The 24206-nt window shown below is 38.9% G+C and overlaps 1 protein-coding gene and 1 long non-coding RNA gene across 6 annotated transcripts in view; one reads left to right on the top strand and one right to left on the bottom strand.

Annotated features, from left to right (window-relative positions):
* Positions 1–559: 559 nt before the first annotated feature.
* Positions 560–21383, bottom strand: LOC115856564 (uncharacterized). Its single transcript, XR_004040894.2, has 3 exons — positions 21309–21383; positions 19777–19890; positions 560–694 (listed from the first exon to the last, which is right to left on the bottom strand). It is a non-coding gene; the product is annotated as an uncharacterized lncRNA (long non-coding RNA).
* Positions 21384–21430: 47 nt separating this feature from the next.
* The window catches only part of TTC14 (tetratricopeptide repeat domain 14), a 33055-nt gene continuing 30279 nt past the window's right edge, over positions 21431–24206 (top strand). For 2 of the 5 annotated variants that reach the window (XM_030862932.2, XM_060298383.1), the window contains exons 1-5: positions 21431–21772; positions 22250–22374; positions 22474–22673; positions 23825–23909; positions 24008–24137. In XM_030862932.2, the coding sequence (XP_030718792.1) occupies positions 21612–21772; positions 22250–22374; positions 22474–22673; positions 23825–23909; positions 24008–24137 (701 nt within the window). In that variant the 5' untranslated portion in view covers positions 21431–21611. Of the gene's footprint in view, positions 21773–22083; positions 22214–22249; positions 22375–22473; positions 22674–23824; positions 23910–24007; positions 24138–24206 lie in introns of all 5 variants that reach the window. The other 3 variants (XR_009563765.1, XM_030862919.2, XM_030862927.2) reach the window with 2 other exon arrangements.

Here is a 24206-nt window from a genome sequence, read left to right as displayed (position 1 = left end):
GATTAGCCTCAAACTGGATAACTGAGGAGAATTTAATAGAGAGACTACAAAAGTATGGGAAGGTTACAGGAAATCAATTAAGCATAATGCTTTAATCCAGGACTAGCAATTGTAGGGAGGTACTACTCCCCTACATCAGATGGTGTGAAGGGAGAAAAAAGCTACTCAAACCTGGAGAGAGAAGGACACTTGACAGGATCTACAGCCTCTGCAAGAAGGACCAGCCAACCTATTCGTATCTACCAGTGAGAGCCCCTAGGAATAAATGGGGAATAATTGCCCTGACTTCAGTCTCCAGAGAGACTTCCATTGGCTGAACACAACCAGAAACCAGAGGGCAACAGAACTCTTTGATGCAATTCAGATAGGTTAGTCCCCTGGGGCACAGAGAGGGTAGAGAAGAGTAGAGAGTGAATTTGGAGGGCAAATGTAAAATATCCAATATAGTACTCTTTTGGAGGTAATATAAAATCTAACTCAAGGTTATCTAAGCAAACAAGAGTATTTATTGACATAAGTATCTGAAAACTATAGAGGTGGCTTTATCTTCAGGCCCAGCTTCACCCAGCATTTCAAAGGATGTCATTGGGATTCAGCATCTTTCCATCTCTCAGCTCTGTTCTCTTATGTGTAGACTTTATTCGAAGTGTCAAGATATCTGATAGCAGTTTCAGGTTGAAGTCCAGAAAAAATACTAAAAGAATAATAAAATAAAATAAAAATAATAAAGTAAAAAACACAAGGTCCTTTCAACAGTTTAATCAGAGTTCCTGGGCTTAACTCTCAGTGGACTAAATCAAGTCACCTGCCCATTCCTAAACCAATCAATTTAATCAGAGGAATGAAACGTGATGATTGGCCTGTACTGAATCACATGCCTATTCTTAGACTCAGTTGTTTAGGCCACACAAAGCCCAAGGACAGAGGGTGGGGAAAAAGTGGGTACTGTTACCAAAATTAGGAAAAATGGATGTTAGGCAGCCAAAAGAAAACAAATGACCACTGAGGCCTATTTGGTAATCTAATTCACTTCTCAGCTCTAATTATCATGATGTTCAGGAATATATGAATCTACCAGTTTAGGCTGACCACGTAGCATTAGAAAAATATGGTAAAAACTTCCACCTTTCTTCCAATTTCCACATTTTATGCCAATGAAGCCATGACACACTTATTCATATATATATATTTATATGAACATATATGTAGATACTGCTATCTATGTATGTATATAAAACTTCTCATCTTGCAATAATTTGATTTGTTGTGCTATTAAACGTAAATATAAATATATTAGCTTTCTAGATCTATAAGTAGTGTGCCCAACATAAGCATTCTCTTTAGGTCACCAATTCTTGAAAAAAAGGGAGACATTTCTTTTTTAGTTGTTAGTGTCACTTCTTTCCAAACTATTGGCATAGAAGGATGAACTAATGAGTCAATATGGTGTTTGGTTTTTTTTTTAATTTATTTGTTTATTTATTTTTGGCTGCATTGGGTCTTCGTTGCTGCGTGAAGGCTTTCTCCAGTTGCACCAAGCAGGAGCTACTCTTCATTGCGGAGCAAGGGCTCCTCACTGCAGTGGCTTCTCTTGTTGTGGAGCACAGGCTCTAGGCACATGGGCTTCAGTAGTTGTGGCGCACAGGCTTAGTTGCTCCGCGGCATGTGGGATCTACCAGGACCGGGGCTCAAACCTGTGTCCCCTGCACCGGCAGGCGGATTCTTAACCACTGTGCCACCAGGGAAGTTCCAATTTGGTGTTAATAATGATAAAATTATACTTTGGAGTATTTTTCTTTGAAAAGGAAGTACTTTTATTTTCAAACATAAATCACACTATCACAGAAATTTAAAGCTGGAAAGGCCTGGATCATTTTAGAAGCTGAGAACCAACAAAGTTCAAGTGACCTAAAAACTAGATAACATTTTAAAATCAAATCTTGAAGAAATGAAAGTCTATGGCCCAGGGAAATTATAGTATGATGAGGTAATATTAGTAGAGCTTCTATATTTTAGCCAGGGACACTACATGAACGTGCAATCCACAGTAAATTTAACCATGTGAGTGGCAAGGGACTACTAAGGCTGAGCCTAGATGTATATTCCTCTTAAATCATCCTGTTTTAAGGAAGAAAAGCTTTAACCAGGTAGACACAGGATTTAGTTCTTTCAGATCACATTTATAGGGTAAATGGAGTTTTTTTTTATTGCAGCTGTGTATTTGCTGATAAGACAAAGCGAAGAATGCAAGTACTTAATCATCACATCTCGAAAATGATACAGAAAATCATCTATTTTTAGCTTTCTACTGTGCCCTTTTACCTTTCCTCTCAATAATGTACCTACATATTAGTTTTTAAATTGCTTATCTACACAAAGCACATTAACTTTTCATAGGTTTATAGGCTGGCTTCACATTTATTCCTCTACAGAAATGAGCACATCTCTAAAATTATCCAGTGACAAATCTAAAGCTAGATGATTAGAAAAGCAACTGGGGAGCAGGACATCATTTTTTTAGCCTGCTTGACAAAAAACTAAGATGTACCAAAATGAAAACTCATTCCTATTTAAGATTACTTTCCCTTTGTCCTCTTCCTCTACCCTGGCTGTTGCTGAGCTGGGGAACTTAAATATGCCACTATGACATCTGGGTAGAAGGGTTATCCACTTTGTATTTTAATTGGTCTCATTTTTGGAAACTGGTATCCTTGGAGATCATGTTTCACCATTGTGTTGTTGATAATCCATTGGGATGTGGCAGCATCCTCTTCTTATCTTCTCCCATCTCCCTGGGATTCTTCTCACCCAGGCTGAAAGACTGGTAAACCTCGTGCAAGTCTGCTGAGTGTTTCTATCTCACCTATATTCTGGGCCCTTTCTTTCTTGTGGACACAGAGAAATTCACTGTTTTTTCATATACCTCTTGGACCACAAAGGTTCTATGGCTGTCAGCAGGCACTTGCTGTGCCATACCGTCTCTTCAGAATTCTCTGTTCCATTGCTCTCCAGTTGTCATAGTGTGGTGAACCTCAGCAAACCTACCAAAGTCCCAGAAAGAAAGGGTGATTCATAGAGAGTAAACCCATCAGAGGAAGACAGGGAGAAGGATTTACCACCATTCTCTCCTCTCCCTATACTTGCCCCAGAATTCATTCCAAGGGAATTCATTTCATTTACATAGAAAATGACAAAGCTCCCTTTTCTTGCCTCTATCTCCATTACCATTACAAATCTTTATATATATTTATAATAACTGCTTTGAGCGTCCTTGTCTGTTAATTCCATCATCTCTGTTATTTCTTGGTCTGGTTCTATCGATGGATTTTTTCACCTGGCTACGGCTCACATTTTCATGATTTTCCACGTCTAGCAATTTTTGATGAATGTTGAATATGATGAATTTTATTGTTGAGTGATTTTTGTGTTTCATTAAAGGGAATTGAGTTTTGTTCTGGTAGGCAATTAATTTACAGGCATACCTTGTTTTACTGCATTTCACTTTATTGTGCTTCACAGATACTATGGTTTGTTACAACTCTGCATTGTCAGATGATGGGAAGCATTTTTTCAGCAATAAAGCCTTTTTTTTTTTTTTTTGCGGTACGCGGACCTCTCATGGTTGTGGCCTCTCCCGTTGCGGAGCACAGGCTCCGGACGCGCAGGCTCAGCGGCCATGGCTCACGGGCCCAGCCGCTCTGTGTAATGTGGGATCTTCCCGCACCGGGGCACGAACCCGTGTCCCCTGCATCGGCAGGCGGACTCTCAACCACTGCACCACCAGGGAAGCCCAATAAAGCATTTTTTAATTAAGGTATGTACGTGGTTTTTTAAGATTTTTTTTAGATTTCACACTTAATAGACTGCCGTATAGTATAAACATAACTTTTACATGCACTGGGAAACCCCAAAATGCATGTGATTCAATTTATTGTGATATTCACTTTAGTGCAGTGGTCTAGAATGGAATCCACAATATCTCCGAGGTATGCCTGTACCTGAAGAGTAATATGATCATTTTGCAGCTTCTATTTCAACTTTATTAAGGTGGGTCTAGAACAGATTTTACTCTAGGGATAGTTTTAGCCCTTCTTCTTAGGAGTAAAACTAATGGTATAGCCCTTTGGGGATCTCTATTGAATTCCCTGAGTGTGAACAGGCCTTTCCACCCTAGTTGGTCAGAATTCAAACATCTCCAACGCTGTGAAACTCTGATGGATTTTCAGCTTACAGCTTCCCTATAGTTGTTCCCTCCCTGGTAGGCATTTATCTGGTCTTGCGGAGTCTCACCCCATATATGTACGGCTTAATATTCAAATACTCAAAGTGACATCCATGCAAATTTCTGGAGTTCTTACTCTGCTTAGCTCCCTTCTTTTTGGTCCTCTCCGCCATAAATTAACTTTCTTAAGCCTCTCTAACTCTGATATTTGCCCCCTCAGTTTAGCAAGGCTGCCATGTTTTGTCTGTGTTCTACCTCTATGCACCACTGTCTACGAAGTGCCTCCAGCCAGAAAACTGGGCAATTGTAGGGCTTATCTAGCTTGATTTCCTTCTCTCAGACACTGTAGTCTTGCACTGCCTGCTGTACAATGTCTGAAAACAGTTGTTTCATATATGTTTTCACGTTTTCTTTTTTTTAGTTCTTTATTGCATAAGCGTTAGTCTGGTACCAATTAATCAGTCATAGCTGTAATACAAGTCAAGGCTTTTGATTTTCTCCATTTATACTATTATTGACAATCCCTAATATAATGGATATCCTTCTATGTAGGTGTCAACTGAGAAGAGGATCACCATTTAATCATTTATACCAGGAAAAAAATCAATTAATAATTCATAAATCATACTATCAAAACATCTCAAATTTCTACAGGTATGTAAACTAGATTGTATAGTCAAATTTTATTACCACTGTAATGACTATAATTCAGATACTTCACATAGGGAGATCAGCTAGAAGATTTATTCATAAAAGAGGACAAAAGAGAAGTTACTGGAAGAGAAGAAGAAGATGGGAACTAAAAATGACTTCCTGGAGAACAAAGGAAAAGCAATTTCCTAGAGAACAAAGGAGAGATTAAGTTCTCTTCTTTTCTAATAAAATTGAAAAGTTTCAGAATTTAATAATACAGGAGTCTGCAGTCAATGACAGGATAGGGAACTGGTGTTTGCTCACTGCATGGCCTTGGGAGAATAAAATATAATCCATTGGAAGAGTGCAAGTAGAGGCCCAAGTGACGAAGATCTAAGAGGATTTTCATGGTTCCCTCAAAGACTGAAGATGTGATAAGTTTAGGCTAGCCTTAGAGAAGTGTATCACATGCCAAAGGTGAGTATGGGTCTTGCATGGAACTGAAATGAACACTTACGACAGAGTTTCAGGAAAACTGGGAGGGTATACAACCTAAATGGGCAAGCATGCCAAAAAGTCTCACACATGAGCTCAAGGTTTGAAAAAAGACAAATAGGTAAACAGGCTGTAAATAATGAGATTGCCCAGAAAATTTCAGCATTGACATGCTATTAATCCATTTAGTAGCAATATTTCTTGTATAAAATGTATTTTTTTAATAATTTTATTTATCTTTGGCTGTGTTGGGTCTTTGTTGCTGAGTGCGGGCTTTCTCTAGTTGTAGCGAGCGGGGGGCTACTCTTCGTTGTGGTGCACGGGCTTCTCATTGTGGTGGCTTCTCTTGTTGCAGAGCATGAGCTCTAGGCGTGCAGACTTCAGTAGTTGTGGCACGCGGGCTCAGTAGTTGTGGCTCGCGAGCTCTAGAGCACAGGCTCAGTATTTAAGGCACACGGGCTTAGTTGCTCCGCGACATGTGGGATCTTCCCGGACCTGGGCTCGAACCCGTGTCCCCTGCATTGGCTGATGGATTCTTAAAAACTGCGCCACCAGGGAAGCCCTAAAGATGTGACTGTGTTTCTGTTTTGTAATTTAGTGCACGTGTAGCCATTTTTAGATTCCACCTATAAGTGATATCTTATGATAAGTCTCTTTTTGTGTCTGACTTATGTCACTTAGAATGATAGTACCTAAGTCCACCCAAGTTGCTGCAACTGGCCTGATTTCATTGATTTCATGGCTGAGTAATATTCCATTGTACATAAGTACCACATCTTCTTTATCCATTTTTTCCTTCCAAGGACATCTAGGTTGTATCCAAGTCAAGGCTCTTGTAAACAGAGCAGCACTAAACGTTGGGGTACCTGTGTCCTGTCGATTTTTGGTTTTCCCAATATATATGCCCATGAATGGAAGTGCCGTATGCTCTGTAGCTCTGTTTTTTAGATTTTTGGGGAAACACAATACACTTCTCCAGAGTGGCCATTGGCAATTTACATTCCCAGCATCAGCATAACAGGGCTCCCTTTTCTCCATGCCCTGACCTCCATTTCTGGTTTTTACTCTTTGTGAGAATGGCCATTCTGACTGGTGGGACGTGATACCTCTTTGTAGTGTTGATTTGCATTGCCTGCCTGTGCGTCATTGGCGAAGTTCAGCTGCTTTTCATGTGCTTTAATGGCGAGTCCAATCTACCTCTTGAAATCCCTTTCCTGCAATTCTACCTTGCTTACAAGTCCTTTTCGATGACATACCTCAAGACATTTTTCGTTGATAGGTATCATTTACAACCCTGCAGGTTTGTGAATTGTAGTGTCCCAAGCTCCATTTTTCAACTTGTTTTTTTGGGAACTGGCCACAAAACAGCATGTTTGCTTCAAGCCCTATTCTGGTTACGGGGGCAAGCTGAGCCCTTGGTCAATTCCTCTTCCTGATTGGAAATTAGAGTGGCACATGCCTGTCCAAACACCTAGGGCTTGTCTCTCATTGGTTACCCCCTTCCGCTTCATGCTCCGGACAAATTCCAAACTGTACGAAAAAGGATGTTGAAGGTGCTGACTTCCCCAAGTGGGGAGATTGTAAGGGAAGAGGCTGGAGGGGGGAACCCGACCACCCGGAGATGAGGAGATGAGGTGCCTTTTCCAAATTCTTCCCGATCAGATGGTGTACCATCCTCTAGGTGTCCCATGCATGTTTTAGCTGTAGGAAGGGTCCCCTGCACCTGGAGATTTGGGACCCAAGGAATGGGGACCAGGCAGTATTACTCTTAAGGGGCTGCATTTGCTGGCCCATCCTCACCAAGCCTCTCAGCCCCATGAGTGTCCAGCCTTAGGTCCCATCCAGCTGTGTGTCTAGATGTGGTCAGTCCAGGTTGCATCACAGCCCCTGAACGAATTCTGTAAGAATTTGTCTTTTTTTTCTTTTTTTTGTATTTTATTTTTATAACGGTGTGTAGCTGATTTTCAATGCTGTGTTTCTTGCTGCTGTACATCCACTTGATTCACTTACAGAGAGACATCAATAAATTCTTTTTCAGATTCTTACTACTCTTATTTTTTAAATAATTTTATTTATTATCTTTGGCCGTGTTGGGTCTTTGTTGCTGTGCACAAGCTTTCTCTAGTTGTGGCAAGCAGGGGCTACTCTTTGTTGTGGTGCACGGGCTTCTCATTGCAGTGGCTTCCCTTGTTGCAGAGCACGGGCTCTAGGCATGCGGGCTTCAATAGTTGTGGCTCGCAAGCTCTAGAGTGCAGGCTCAGTATTTGGGGTGCATGGGCTTAGTTGCTCTGTGGCACGTGGGATCTTCCTGGACCAGGGCACAAACCCGTGTCCCCTGCATTGGCTGGTGGATTCTTAACCACTGCGTCACCAGGGAAGCCCCATAAAATGTATTTTTGTTTAGTCATTTTTAATAAAACCTATCATAAGAACACTTGCTCAAAATTCAACACTCTCTCTCTCCATGAACACTGGGAAAGGGGGCTATGTCAACTCAGACTATTCCATAAAATAAATTTCGTAGTAAATGGTATAAAAATTTCACCAATTCAGTTCTTATTCCACTAATTCCAAGGATCCTACAGATACTCGTTTGTTATATAGTTCAGGAAATGAGTTATCCTTAACTTGGCCAGAAATAAAAGCCAACGGCAAAGGCTTGGAAACATTTTAATTATACAGAGATAATCAACATAATGATATGTGTTATTGTAAAATTATACTATACTATTGTGAATTTTATTCTTCTCTAAATTTTAACAAGAGTACTAGTGCTTTTATTCTGTATAACTGATAAAAGCTATAGAAATAATTCACTTTTCTTTCATAGCCAGAATTATAGAATTAAGGAAGATTCATCAGGATGAAAGCAAAATATCGGCAATAACCATTCATGCTACCTTTTTCAATTATGATGTTTCTGTGACTTGTTCACCACTGAATTCCCAGCACCTAGAGGTGCTTGGCACAAGTAGATATTCAGTAAACATTAGGTGAATGAATGAATGAATTACAACTCTTACATTCATACTAGTCACCATGATGCCAATAATGAATACAATAAATTAATTCAATACAAAAAATGAATACAATAAAATCTGGACCAACAGCTAATGAAAGGTCTAAGTGTCACAGAAAAATAACAACAAAAACAAAACCAAAAAACTTTCCTAACAGGATGATGCTTGGTTTTGTTTATTATTGCTGGGGAAGGGGTTGAAATATGGCCACAGAAATGGGCATGAGACAGTTAACAGTAAATCCTTAGCTTGTTACAATTAGGAGAGATGTTTTATAGCTTAAAAACGGAAGTCACCTGGGGTCAATGATTCATGCAAAAGGCAGAAAATTTTTTACTCAATGCTCAACATGGAAGTTATTTTGCAGAAATCACCAGGCTGGATAAGAAATCTCCTTATGTTCTAGATATTAGAAATAGTAAAATAAAAGCATTACTAGCTTAGATGTTTTGTTGATAAAGGCCCTTAACTGAAATTAAAGCAATTTCAAGCCAAAGGATAGTGAAATGTCTACAATTCATACTGTAACTCTGATATAAGTAAGACATAATGATTCAACTCAGAAAGACACTGGGTATGGACAAGTGTGGAACCCAGTAGTTTGAAAGATGCAGAATTTCTGTGTTTATTTTAACATATTTATTGGGAGTATAATTGCTTTATAATGTTGTGTTTCTGCTGTACAACAAACTGAATCAGCTATACGTATAAATATATGCCCATATCCCCTCTCTCTTGCATCTCCCTCCCACGCTCCCTATCCCACCCCTCTAGGTGGTCACAAAGCACCAAACTGATCTCCCTGTGCTATGTAGCTGCTTCCCACTAGCTATCTATTTTACATTTGGTAGTGTATATATGTCAATGCTACTCTCTCACTTCGTCCCAGCTCACTCTTCCCCATCACCATGTCCTCAAGTCCATTCTCTACGTCTGCATCTTTATTCCTATTCTGCCGCTAGGTTCATCAGAACCTCTTTTTTTTTTTTTTTAGATTCCATATATATGTGTTAGCATATGGTATTTGTTTTTTCTTTCTGATTTACTTCACTCTGTATGACAGACTAGGTCGGTCCACCTCACTGCAAATAACTCAGTTTTGTTCCTTTTTATGGCTGAGTAATATTCCATTGTATATATGTACCACATCTTCTTTATCCATTCATCTGTCGATGGACACATAGGTTGCTTCCATGTCCTGGCTATTGTAAATAGTGCTGCAATGAACATTGTGGTACAAGACCCGTTCTGAATTATGGTTTTCTCAGGATATATGCCCAAGAGTGGGATTGCTGGGTTGTATGGTAGTTCTATTTTTAGTTTTTTAAGGAACCTCCTTACTATTCTCCATAGTGGCTGCATCAATTTACATTCCCACCAACAGTGAAAGAGGGTTCCCTTTTATCCACACCCTCTCCATTTATTGTTTGTAGATTTTTGGATGATGGCCACTCTGACTGGTGTGTGGTGATACCTCATTGTAGTTTTGATTTGCATTTCTCTAATGATTAGTGATGCTGAGCATCCTTTCATGTGGTTGTTGGCAACCTGTATATCTTCTTTGCAGAAATGTCTATTTAGATCTTCTGCCCATTTTTGGTTTGGGTTGTTTGCTTTTCTGATATTGAGCTACATGAGCTGCCTGTATATTTTGGAGATTAATCCTTTGTCAGTTGCTTCGTTTGCAAATATTTTCTCCCATTCTGAGGGTTGTCTTTTCATCTTGTTTATGGTTTCCTTTGCTGTGCAAAAGCATTTAAGTTTCATTAGGTCCCATTTGTTTATTTTTGGTTTTATTTCCATTTGTCTAGGAGGTGGGTCAAAAAGAATCTTGCTGTGATTAATATCATAGAGTGTTCTATGTTTTCCTCCAAGAGTTTTTAAAATATCTGGCCTTACATTCAGGTCTTTAATCCATTTTGAGTTTATTTTTGGTTATGGTGTTAGGGAGTTTTCTAATTTCATTCTTAAACATGTAGCTGTCCAGTTTTCCCAGCACCACTTATTGAAGAGGCTGTCTTTTCTCCACTGTATACTCTTGCTTCCTTTATCAAAAATAAGGTGACCATATCTGCATGGGTTTATCTCTGGACTTTCTATCCTGTTCCATCGATCTATATTTCTGTTTTTGTGCCAGGACCATACAGTCTTGATTAGTGAAGCTTTGTAGTATAGTCTAAAGTCAAGGAGCCTGATTCCTCCAGCTCCGTTTTTCTTTCTCAAGATTGCTTTGGCTATTTGGGTTCTTTTGTGTTTCCAAACAAATTGTGCAATTTTTTGTTCTAGTTCTGTGAAAAATGCCATTGGTAGTTTGATAGGGACTGCACTGAATCGGAGGTTGCTTTGGCTATTTGGGTGCTTTTGTGTTTCCAAACAAATTGTGCAATTTTTTGTTCTAGTGAAAAATGCCATTGGTAGTTTGATAGGGACTGCACTGAATTGGAGATTGCTTTGGGTAGTATAGGCATTTTCACAATCTTGATTCTTCCAAACCAAGAACATGGTATATCTCTGCATCTGTTTGTATCATCTTTAATTTCTTGCATCAGTGTCTTAGGGTTTTCTGCATGCAGGTCTTTGGTCTCCTTTGGTAGGTTTATTCCTATTTATTTTATTCTCATGTTCCAATGGTAAATGGGAGTGTTTCCTTGATTTCTCTTTCAGGTTTTTCATCATTAGTATATAGGTATGCAAGAGATTCCTGTGCATTAATTTTGCATCCTGCTACTTTACCAAATTCATTGATTAGCTGTAGTAGTTTTCTGGTAGCATCTTTAGGATTCTCTGTGTATAGTATCATGTCATCTGCAAACAGTGACAGCTTTACTTCTTCTTTTCAAATTTGGATTCCTTTTATTTCTTTTTCTTCTGTGATTGCTGTGGCTAAAACTTCCAAAACTATGTTGAATAACATTGGTGAGAGTGGGCAACCTTGTCTTGTTCCTGATCGTAGAGGAAATGGTTTGTTTTTCACCATTGAGAATGATGTAGGCTGTGGGTTTGTCATATATGGCCTTTATTATGTTCAGGTAAGTTACCTCTGTGCCTACTTTCTGGAGGGCTTTTATCAATGGGTGTTGAATTTTGTCGAAAAATTTTTCTGCATCTATCGAGGTGATCATATGGTTTTTCCCCTTAAGTTTGTTAATATGCTGTAGCACATTGATTTGCGTATATTGAAGAATCCTTGCATTCCTGGAATAAACTCCACTTGTTCATGGTGTATGATCCTTTTAATGTGCTGTTAGATTCTGCTTGCTAGTATTTTGTTGAGGATTTTTGCATCTATGTTCATCAGAGATACTGGCCTGTAGTTTTCTTTCTTTGTGACATCTTTGTCTGGTTTTAGTATCAGCGTGATGCTGGCCCCATAGAATGAGTTTGGGAGTGTTCCTCCCTCTGCTATATTTTGGGAGAGTTTGAGAAGGATAGGTGTTAGCTCTTCTCTAAATGTTTGATGGAATTCGCCTGTAAAGCCATCTGGCCCTGGGCTTTTTTTTGTTGTTGGAAGAGTTTTAATCACAGTTTCAATTTCAGTGCTTGTGATTGGTCTGTTTATATTTTCTAGTTCTTCCTGGTTCAGTCTCAGAAGGTTGTGCTTTTCTAAGAATTTGTCCACTTCTTCCAGGTTGTCCATTTTATTGGCATATAGTTGCTTGTAGTAATCCCTCATGATTCTTTGTATTTCTGCAGGGTCAGTTATTACTTCTCCATTTTCATTTCTAATTCTATTGATTTGAGTCTTCTCCCTTTTTTGCTTGATGAGTCTGGGTAGTAGTTTATCAATTTTGTTTACCTTCTCAAAGAACCAGCTTTTAGTTCTATTGATCTTTGCTATTGTTTCCTTCTTTTCATTTATTTCTGATCTGCTCTTTATGATTTCTTTCCTTCTGCTAACTTTGGGTTTTTTTGTTCTTCTTTCTCTAATTGCTTTAGGTGCAAAGTTAGGTTGTTTATTTGAGATTTTTCTTGTTTTTTGAGGCAGGATTGTTTTTCTCTAAACTCCCCTCTTAGAACTGCATTTGCTGCATCCCATAGGTTTTGGGTCATAGTGTTTTCACTGTATTTGTTTCTATTTATTTTTTTGATTTTCTCTTTGATTTCTTCAGTGATCTCCTGGTTATTTAGTAGCATAAGAATTCTTTAGCCTCCATGTGTTTGTATTTTTTACAGTTTTTTTCCTGTAATTGATATCTAGTCTCATAGCATTGTGGTCGGAAAAGATACTTGATACGATTACGATTTTCTTAAATTTACCAAGGCTTGATTTGTGACCCAAGATATGATCTATCCTAGAGAATGTGCCATGAGTACTTGAAAAGAAAGTGTATTCTGTTGTTTTTGGATGCAACGTCCCATAAATATCAATTAAGTCCATCTTGTTTAATGTGTCATTTAAAGCTTGTGTTTCCTTATTTTCATTTTGGATGATCTGTCCATCCATGAATGTGGGGTGTTACAGTTCCCTACTATGATTGTGTTACTGTCGATTTCCCCTTTTATGGCTGTTAGCATTTGCCTTATGTATTGAGGTGCTCCTATTTTGGATGCATAAATATTTATAGTTGTTATATCTTCTTCTTGGAATGATCCCTTGATCATTATGTACTGTCCTTTTTTTCTCTTGTCATAGTCTTTATTTTAAAGCCTATTTTGTCTGATATGAGAATTGCTACTCCACTTTCTTTTGATTTCCATTTGCATGGAGTATCTTTTCCCATCCCCTCACTTTCAGTCTGTATGTGTCCCTAGGTCTGAAGTGGTCTCTTGTAGACAGCATATATACGAGTCTTGTTTTTGTATACATTAAGCCAGCCTGTGTTTTGGTTGGAGCATTTAATCCATTTACATTTAAAGTAATTATCAATATGTATGTTCCTATTACCATTTTCTTAATTGTTTTGTGTTTGTTATTGTAGGTCTTTTCCTTCTCTTGTGTTTCCTGCCTAGAGAAGTTCCTTTAGCATTTGTTGTAAAGCTGGTTTGGTGGTACTGAATTCTCTTAACCTTTGCTTATCTGTAAAGGTTTTAATGTCTCTGTCGAATCTGAATGAGATCCTTGCTGGGTAGAGTAATCTTGGTTGTAGGTTTTTCCCTTTCATTACTTTAAATATGTCCTGCCTCTCACTTACGACTTGCGGAGTTTCTGCCGAAAGATCAGCTGTTAACCTTATGGGGATTCCATTGTATGTTATTTGTTTCTTTTTCCTTTCTGCTTTTAACATTTTTTCTTTGTATTTAATTTCTGATAGTTTGATTAATATGTGTCTTGGCATGTTTCTTTTGGATCTATCCTGTATGGGACTCTCTGCACTTCCTGGACTTGATTGACTATTTCCTTTCCCATGTTAGGAAAGTTTTCAACTGTAATCTCTTCAAATATTTTCTCAGACCCTCTCTTTTTCTCTTTTTCTCTTTTTCTTCTAGGACCTCTATAATTTGAATGTTGGTGTGTTTAACGTTGCCCCAGAGGTCTCTGAGACTGTCCTCAATTCTCTTCGTTCTTTTTTCTTTATTCGATGCTGAGTTTCTAACCATTTCCTATCCCTTCAGCTGTTCTTCACATAACATGGTCTCTAGCTGCTTTGCCATCATGGGGTTGTACTACTCCAATTAAGCATCGTTGTCTTAAAATGTGGCACTGAAGTACAACACATTTGTGATAGTTATTTTATGTGTCAATTTGGCTGGGCCATGGTGCCTGGATATGTAGCCAAACATTCTGGATATTTCTGTGAGGGTGCTTTGGGATGAAATTAACATTTAAGTTGGTGGATTTTTGAGTAAAACAGAATGCCCTCCATAATGTGGGTGGGCCTCATCCAATCAGCTGAAGGCCAGACTAACACTGTAGACTGACCTCCCTCAAGCAAGAGAGAATTCTGCCAGCAGAGAATTCTGCCTTCAGACTTGAACTACAGCATCAGCTCTCCTGCCAGCCCACCCTGCATATTTTGGACTTGTCAGACGCCATAATCACATAAGCCAATTCCTTAAAATAAATCACTTTCTATATATATACACACATCCTACTGTTTCTGTTTCTCTGGAGAACCCTGACTAATATAACACGCATGCAGATATTTGTCCTATATGCACAGAATACTGCAGAGCGATTATTCCTAGTCACACCTCAGAGAGGGCAGTCCTTAATCACAGATACAATGAAATCAACAAAGATTAATACAAGATAAAAGACAATAACCAAATGTAAACCAGGGAGAAGAAAAATATAAAGGGAGGAAGAAAGAAAATTACATTTGCTTTTTTAGTTATCACACCAAGTAACTCATAATTGAGCAAAAGGAGAAAAGAACTCCTTTGAAGTTTTTTTAAAAAATGAACCCATCTGCTTCTGGAGTATCCAGTTACCATGCTCCCTTCACCCGTCCAGAAAACACTTTTATTCCATGTTGAACCAATAATATGAACCACTTTTTTGGAATACCACCTTTTGTCTTTTGCTATAATTTCCAGATGACATGTTTTGCTTGCCGTAACTACCTCCCAAGGCAAAAGGTGGTCCCATGGCCCAGAATTGGAAATTATTTCCAGGTCCCCTTCAGCAACCTGGTTAATTTAGCCTTGCTCAGCCATATATGTGACATATATGACAAACTATGTCTCATCCCTTACTCTGAGTGTGATATCTGCATGTAAATATTTGTATATTGTCATTCATTCATATGTGCCAGGCACTGAGCTAGCTATTGAGTACACAGTCATGAACAAGATAGATATGGCCCTGTCCTCATGGACTTATATTTTAGTGGGTAAGACAAATAATCGGTAAGAAAATAAACTATGATAACTGTTATGATGGAAATAAATGGAGTGCTGTGAGACAGAAGAGGTCTCCTTCAAACTAAGACCTGAATATTTAAAAAAACAAAATAAAGAAAATTTAGGGAAAAGCATTTCAAAAACAGCAAGTACAAAAGCTCTGAACTGGGAAAAACTTGGGAGTGTTTAGAAAATATCAGAAAATCCATGTGGTTGAATCCCGATGATGATAGAAAGGATTGAAAATGAGGTAGGATACGTAGGCAGAGACCAGATCATAAAGGGTTTCATAGTGAAATTTATTAGGGCAATGGAACACTCCTGAACTTGGAAACCAGATTACTTTCTCAAAAAGTGAAACCAGGAAGAATCAAAGCACAATGAACAAGAATCACCACCTGTGGAAGTGGTTACAAGCAGAAAAGAAAGTGTGTGTATGGCTGGCAAATTTGAAAAATATACAATTTCAGAGAGACTACAGTATAGACATAGAGAACAATGAGTAGAATATGATTATAACTTAAGCTGAAACATAATCAATGATACTGAACCCTGCCTGAAGGAGTAATCTGCTAACAAGTCTGAGATATTCCTTAAAGGTACCTCTCCAGCCATGGCAGGGCAGGGAGAAATGGGGGAGGTGTTAATAGATTGCTCAATATCTTCCTGTCAATTGTTCCAACAAAGATAGTTCTGTTGTTACCTGTTTTGTACATTGGGCTTCCATTTCAAAAAAGGTTAAAAAAAATCTTTGAAAACTGCTTCAAAAACAGAAACTATAATTACATATATATAATGACATATATGGAGAATATAACTAATAGATATTATATATATGGAGACTATAACTATAAATATGTATATATATATATATATATATATGAGGCAAGAAGAGAGAGAGAGAGAGGGAGAGAAAGACAGGGAGAGAAGGAGAGAGGAAGAGGGTGGGGGAGAGAGAAAGAGGAAGAGACAGAGGGGGTTCCTAGGTGAGCAGAGTATCAGACAGCCTTAGCAGAAATACTCATATAGAGGAAATAAATGCATAAGACTACATAGTTTGATGGGATTAGTCATTAACATCACCCAACAGCCTGCTTTTGCTCTGATTCCAGGCTCACAAACAAACTTCTACTGACAAGAGCTGGCTTCTCATGGGAGAATATATTGATACTCCATGACTTTCTGGTGCACATGACATTAAACATCATCAATGAGGTTTCTAAATCAGTGTCTAATTAATTTCTGCACTTGAAAAACAGGATCCCCCAGTGCAATGACTACCTCATGGAACTGTCACACTCAGGTTTCCTGAGAGTGACCAACCAATGTCTGTGACTTCTGTGGCTGGTCTCTTTTCTATCCACAACCAATTGGAACTAGAGAATCTCATCCATTTAAAGGGACGATCCACAGTAGGAACCCACACTTACCAGCAATGCAATACGATAGGAAAAGAACTTCCTACCTTCTTCATAGAAAAAGAAGCATAGTGGCTTAAAGACAGATATGCAGTTTTAGCACTTGGACTGTTTTTATCACAGACAGAGAATGTTAAAGGTTAGATCTGAAAGTTCATTGTGTCCAACCCCTGAGTTTTAAAGGTGACAAGAGAGGCTTGGGAGATTAGATGGTCTGCTCCCAAAATACAACCAGGACTCCTGGGCTAAACTGTTCCCCCTATGATAACTCCCTACATCGTGGTAATAGTTGCTCACACTCTTAATCTTCTTGCAGCCAAGAATTCGTATTCTCATTCTATGCAATCATGGGTAAACTTTAAAAAGAAATTATGTTTTCCAAGAAATCAAAGATAGCCTTCTATAAAACTTTTTCCTTTCCATTAAGAGCAATAGGTATTTAGTTAACTCCAGCCTATATGGCAGCCAAAACTTTTATAATGAAAGTCATAATACCTTTCTGCTTAAAACCCTGAAACAACTCCTATTCCACAAAGAGTAAAAGCCAGTTCTTCCAATAGCCTACAAATCCTGCACCTCCATTCTCACCCTGTTCCTGCCACACTGTCTTCCTTGCTGTTCCCAATATACCAAGTACTCACCTGCCTTAGGACCTCTGTGCTGGCTGTTCCCTCTGCCTGGAACGTTTTTCTCCCAAATAAGCTGAATGACTAAGTCCTTCATCTCCTTCAAGTCTTTGCTCAGATGTCATCTTCTCAATGAGACCTGCACTGACCATTCTATTTAAAAGTACTACACCCAACCCTCTTCACTTCCAATGCCCCTAACCCTGACTTTCTTCTTTTTCTATAGGATTTAACACCGTCTAACATTTACTTATTATGTTTATTGCTCATTGTCTGTCTCTTTCCACCAGAATGTAAGCTCCATGAAGGCAGGAATCTTGGTGTATTTTTCCACTATTATATCCCTAACATTTGAAAGAGTGCCTAACTCTCAACAAATATTTGCTGGATGAATTAATTAATTCATTCAATTAATTGCATTTGGAAATTTGACCACTTTATGTCTACCAATAATAAAATGTCATATCTAAAGTGAGTAGGATCAAAGTTGAATCTTTACCCAGATAGGCTGGCTCTTCCAATGGATTCCATTAAGGAGGGAAATATACTAACGCAATAATACATTTCTAGTCTCTGAAATTCTTCTTTGTTGTTGCCATCAATAAAATGAAAAGGAGTTACTGTTCAATAATTAAAAGATGATCACAACAAGGATTTACTGTATAGCACATGGAACTATATTCAATATCTTGTAAAAACCTATAATGGAAAAGAATCTCAAGCTGTACACCTGAAACTAACACAATATTGTAAATCAACTATAGTTTAATAAATAAAATAAATTTTTTAAAAAAGATGATCAGGGAATTCCCTGGAGGTCCAGTGGTTAGGACTCTGCACTCTCCCTGCCAAGGACGCGGGTTCAGTCCCTGGTCGGGGACCTAAAATCCCACAAGCTGCTCAGTGGGGCCAAAAAGAAAAAAATTAATAAAAAGATGATCAACTACTCTTTTTCAAAGAAACACCCAAATGCATTAAAAATGAGTATCAAACCAACCCAGAATGTATTGACAAGGAATACTATTTATTTAGCATCAATTAAGCTGTCAATTTTTCTTGGTTATAACCTTGACATGTTCTCTTGCACAGTATTCTGAGAAACTGCCACAAAATGAGAATCTAAGAAGTGTGTGTGTGTGTGCACGTATCTTTATAAGCAGTCATGACAAAGTACCTGAGAGTAAGCATACTGACCTATCTATTCCATGCGAGTATTCTACACATCTTTCAACTGGTTTGTTTTTTCAACAATCATGATGGATTTTTTCTTAAATATCCTCATTCTATTTCCAAGTCCTTTTTGTAAACAAACATGGATAAATAGCTGGCTGAGAATAGCAATGCAGGTGGCCACTGTGTATGGTCAAGCACTGCATGCACATCTCTGCAAGTGCCATGTGTATTGTACATGGATTATGATGTAAATGCATCAGTACCACCACCACCACCCTTCCCTGGAGTTGTGCAGTATTCACCCATGGGTCTGTTCAATCTAACCAGCCCAGACTGGAACTAAAACCAATGATCTTTCCTCTTGGAAAAAGTAATTCAAAATGACTGAGCTAATCAATTCTAGACAATGATATATGAGCTGATTTACATTAAAATAATATCCTCAAAACATTTACCAGTAATTAAAAAATGGAGAAGGTGTTAAGAGACACAACTATCTTAAAATGACTTTATATGATAGGTCACAGTTTCCCATCCCTGAATCTTTGTTTAATTGGCAGTTGGTTTTCTGGTAAAGGGTAGAAAATCTGATACACATAATGATCTTAGAGCACACTCAAGTGGATAAATACTAGACTAGCAATGTTTTTCTTAAAGAGATGTCTTGGTCTGTGATAGAAAAAAATGAAAAGAGAAGGTGGTGGAAACAAAGATTACTGAATGAATGAAGATGTACCAGCCCTCATCACAAGGGCTTGTAGTTTAAATTATTTCTTTAATAACGAGGATGGATTTTTGGCTGGTCTAGCCATACTTTCCATTTAGTCTTCTTCACTCTCTCTTGAGTCAATTTAGGGGGACTTTGAATAGAAGTTTGGGATTTTTTTGGGAGAGGGTGTTTAGTTTTGGGTTTTTTTTGGCTGTGCCACAAGGCATGTAGGATCTTAGTTCCCTGACCAGGGATCAAACCCGTGTCCTCTGCACTGGAAGCTCAGAGTCTTACCACTGGACTGCCAGGGAAGTCCCTCGAATAGAACTTTGAATAGAACAAAGCTACCTTATACGGTAACAAAGCTGTAATCTAAACCTCTTGCACCTCATACTTATGAATGAAACCAAGTGGCCTCGTTATAGGAAAAATACCTGAAACGACACACTTAAACAACCAAAATGTCCGTAACTAAAATATCCCTACCTAACTCAATTTCAATCTTGCAGTCTCCAGAAAGCATTTTGCTTTTTCATATCTCTACTCCTCTAATCCTATTGCTCCCTCATCCTGAAGTGCACATACTTGCCTCCTCCTCTTCTCTCTTACCTTCATCAGTTCCCACTACTTCATCTCCCAGAAAAAAAAGGGGGAACTAAGCAGACACATAGCAGGTATCCACAACAGTAGTACTTACCACTGTGCCATATTTGTTTCTTCTTATGTCTACTCCTCCATTGAACTGTGTGCCAGCCAAGAACCAGGGTTTTTTTGTTTTGTTTTGTTCTGTTTATCTTTATATCTCCAGGGCCTAGAGAGCATTTGTTAAAAGATGTACATATATGTTTATTTAGAAATGGAATTTGACATCACAGTAAAAATAGGCCCAGGGTGAAGACACCAAAGATATGATTGTCTTGAATGCCCTGCCCTCTCTTACCTCCCATATATTCACTTAATCACTCGTACTGCTTAATGTGGAAAAATTACTTGGAAAATATTTTTTAAATACTTTTAACAGTCAAACCAGTAACCAAAAAACTTAAATCAAGACGTGAAAATAAAAGTGTCTTCTTTCTATGTCCACCTTGAGAAGCTCCATCTGTGGGACTGGTTTCTCCAAGATAAGAAGCAAAACTAGTTCCTCACTTTCTCTCCTCACTCCCTCCAGTCCTACCTCAAAGATCCCATACCCTGTCCCCTTTAAAGTCAAAGGTACCTATCCCAGCAGAAAATGAATTCAAATACACCTGTAATTGTAAACCAAAATAGTGTGAAGGCATTCACTATACTTTGGCTGGGTGGGGAGACAACGAAAGGCAAACTAATCTCCCCAAATATGCAAAGCTGCAGAAGGTGACAGAATAACTGCTATTTATTTTTGTTCAAGAGGACTAGGCTAAACTACACAACTTAAGTAATACAGACTTTAATATATTGTAATAAAACAAAGCCACATTATTTCAATATTAAAGTTTGACCTTCTATATGATAAAAATACTTCCTCCAGCAACTCTGTCAGTGAAGATCCATTCCGTCGTAGGTTGAAATTCAAACTAGCCTTTTGCCAGCTGGTGATATTGAGCAAATATATTGAGAGTCTCTGGGCCTGTTTCCTCAATCTCCAAAATGAGAGTACGATGAGGTACAGTGGTTAGGTTCCCAAGTCAGTAAGTAAGGTGGGGGGGGAGGGGGGAAGCCTGTCACAATTACCTCTGAAAAATCACTTTAATTACCCCTAAGTATAGCATATTGACTTTAGTGTACCCACTATACAGTAAACCTTATGGGCACTAAATTTTGAGAAACCACTTAAACTGAAGAAATAAAAAAGAATGTATATATGCGTACATGTAGGCATTAAGGCCATTCTGGTTTTAACTCTAAAAGCACTAATAGTGAACAGGGTATGGCTAGAGAACACAGCTCCAGAGTTTAGTAAATGTTAGTGTCCTGCCTTTCTTCTGCCCTTAACCTATCAGGAAATCTCCCAGATCAGTCGTTTTAACGTGATTATGCCTGAGGCGCAGGTAATGACTTATGCAGCGAATACTTCGAGGGAAGAAACTTTGTAACCCGTTTGGAGTTCTCCTCCTAACACTCGCACTTTGAAGTGCCTCGCTAAATAAGAGGATGAATTATTATCTACCACAGATTAGAGCTCGGGCCATTTCAATGTACTAATACCTCGGAAATTTTACAAAGCAAACTTGCTACACACATCACTACCTCAAATCCGCAGTCTTCCCTTAGCTCCAGAAAAGCTTGGCCCAATACTTTCGGCTTCCGTAACCTCGCTCAATTTCGCGAGACTAAGGCTGAGCTCCGCGAGACTAAGGCTGAGCTCCGCGGCACTGCCGCTGGCGGCGGCTCCAGAACACTTCCGGGAGGCTCCTGTGGGGAAGTGTCTGGGTGTTTGCTTCCGGCGGCTTCCTGGCTGCTTCCTCAGCCTCCCGGACCATCGGGCTGAAGTAGTGGGCACGGGACGGGGGGCTGGCAACCCCCGGTCGTTGGGCCCGTCAGTCTCTAGCCATGGACCGGGACCTTATGCGGCAGTCACTGAATTTCCACGGGCCGTCATTGCTCTCCCTGCTCAGGAGCGAACAGCAGGACAATCCGCACTTCCGGAGCCTCCTGGGGTCGGTGGTCGAGCCTGCCCGGGGCCCGGCGCCCCAGCAGCAGTTACAGGGCAGGTAATGGGACGGCGGCGCCGCTGCGAGACGGGGGAGGGGAGGCAGCTGCGGGCTCCACTACCGCAGTCGGGCGGCTGAGTCCTGAAGGAGCAGAGCCGAGGCCGTGAGCCCGTGAGAACTGCGGCGCTAGTTCCGAGGGCAGGATGGAGGAGGGTGCCCACTCCTGGTGTGAGGGCAATGCAGGATGCGGGCTGAACTTTTTAAATCTGGTACTGCACTACCAGAGGCGCGGATTCTTTAGCTAAAATCCCTTGGGCTTGTGTATCTGCCGCGGCTGTCTCTTTTTAAGTTTCCGCGCCCTCCACCTACAGACCGGCGAATGAGGGAATCCTTGGTTAAAACTTTTTTTCGGAGGATGTACGACCAAGAGCTTAGGACGGACCCGATTGGGCGATGAAAAAGCCCTGAGCAGAAGCTTGGACTTACTAAAAGGTTTTGCAGGTAAACCAGTTTTCATAAATTTTGTTTCTTTTTAAGAAAAGAGAAGAAAGTTGAAAACATTGAAATACAAAAATTCATTTCCAAAAAAGCGGATCTGCTTTTTGCAGTTTCCTGGAAATCAGATGCACCTACAACTTCTGAAGTTAATGAAGACGATGAAGGTGAGTTTAATCTTAAAGTCGTTTGATTGCGGTTTGGTTTAACAGCACTTCAGATGAACACAAAACTATTGTTAGTAATTTTGTTAATTATTTTTTCAGAGCGTTATGCAGTCATGCCACCTTTAGAGCAATTCATGGAGATACCTAGTATGGACCGGAGAGAGCTCTTTTTTCGAGATATTGAGCGTGGTGATATAGTGATTGGAAGAATTAGTTCCATTCGGGAATTTGGGTTTTTCATGGTGTTGATTTGTTTAGGCAGTGGCATTATGAGAGATATATCCCACTTAGAAATCACAGTAAGTTATTCACTTTTCAGTTATTTGATTGTTTCTGTTTTGGATAAAATGTCATCTCAATGCAAAACTTATGTCTTTGCATCCAGTTGTAATTAAGTGTACCCTACAGACCTAGTTTTGAGAATTAATTAATTAAGTAAATAAGTATTAAGTAAAAAGTATAAATATAAAGCACCTTTTCTTTTTAAAAAATAATCAGCAGTAATAGAGTTACTTACAGTTTCCGGCACCATTTCTAGTTTTGGGGGGTTTTGCTCCCTTTGGGTGGCAGGGGTGGGGTCCTTTTTTAAACACTCAAAGAGATATCAGTGGAGATGGTGAGATTGATTAGTAGACTGGGGTTATTTCTTCTAGTTGAACATGTCTTTAATTATTTAGTATTAGATACTTGTATGTGGATAATTTAGAAACAAATTCTTATTTATTCAATATGCATTTACAATAATTAAATTAAGTGGTTTGTACATTATAATAAGATGCTTTGCCCAAGGTGAATAGACCTAAATTTGAAATAGTATGTCACTTTAATTTAAAAGGTTAGATATTTACTGTGTGTTAAGGCAGGTAGAAAGGGAAGAAGGTATCACAAACTGGATAACAGACCTAAACTTTGAAGAATTCACATTTCATTTTCTTTGGAACACAGAGGCGCGGATTCTTTAGCTAAAATCCTTTGGACTTGTGTATCAGCCGCGGCTGTCCCTTTTTAAGTTTCTGCGCCCTCCACCTACAGACAGGGGAATGAGGGAATCCTTGGTTAAAACTTTTTTTTGGAGGATGTACGGCCAAGAGCTTAGGACAGACCCGATTGGGCAATGAAGCCGGTCTACTTTCTGGACAAGCTTTTAGTTTTATATTTAACAAGCACAAAATAATTTTTTGTTTCATCATCCATACTTATATGTGGTTTCTAAAACTAATTGCAAATTTCATGAGATTTTAGTTTTTGACCTGAACCAGAAAACTTGTTTTATTATGTTTAGGCACAGAAATTATTAAAGTCCTTATTTAAATTTAGACTCTAGGGTGCTAGTTGTTTTCTTAATGTTCCTGTCAGCTATTAGCTGTTTATACTGAACAGCTAGAATAAAAGAAGACACTTCTCACCAAAGAATAGAATGTCTGGTGTTTTACAATACTTCTCATTGCAGGCTCTATGTCCACTAAGAGACGTGCCTTCTCTCAGTAACCATGGGGATCCTTTATCATATTACCAAACTGGTGACATTGTTCGAGGTAATCAGTTTCATCATATTAATAAAAAAGTAACGGTTGTCATATTTATGTTAGTTTGCATTGCCTTGTTAATCAACTCAATTTTCTTATTTTTTAAGCTGGAATCAAGGATATTGACAGATATCATGAAAAGCTTGCTGTATCTCTATATAGCTCATCTCTTCCACCACACCTATCTGGTATTAAATTAGGTGTAATTAGTTCCGAAGAACTTCCTTTGTACTACAGGTAATTTATCCACATTGTCTCAACAAGTTAATTGGAAAACAATTTCTTTGCTAAAAAATAGCAAATTTT

This window comes from Globicephala melas, chromosome 4 (assembly GCF_963455315.2).
Source record: "Globicephala melas chromosome 4, mGloMel1.2, whole genome shotgun sequence".
NCBI classification, from domain to species: domain Eukaryota; kingdom Metazoa; phylum Chordata; class Mammalia; order Artiodactyla; family Delphinidae; genus Globicephala; species Globicephala melas.
The sequence above is the reverse complement of the archived record's forward strand: the minus strand, read 5'-3'. Positions and strand labels throughout refer to the sequence as shown.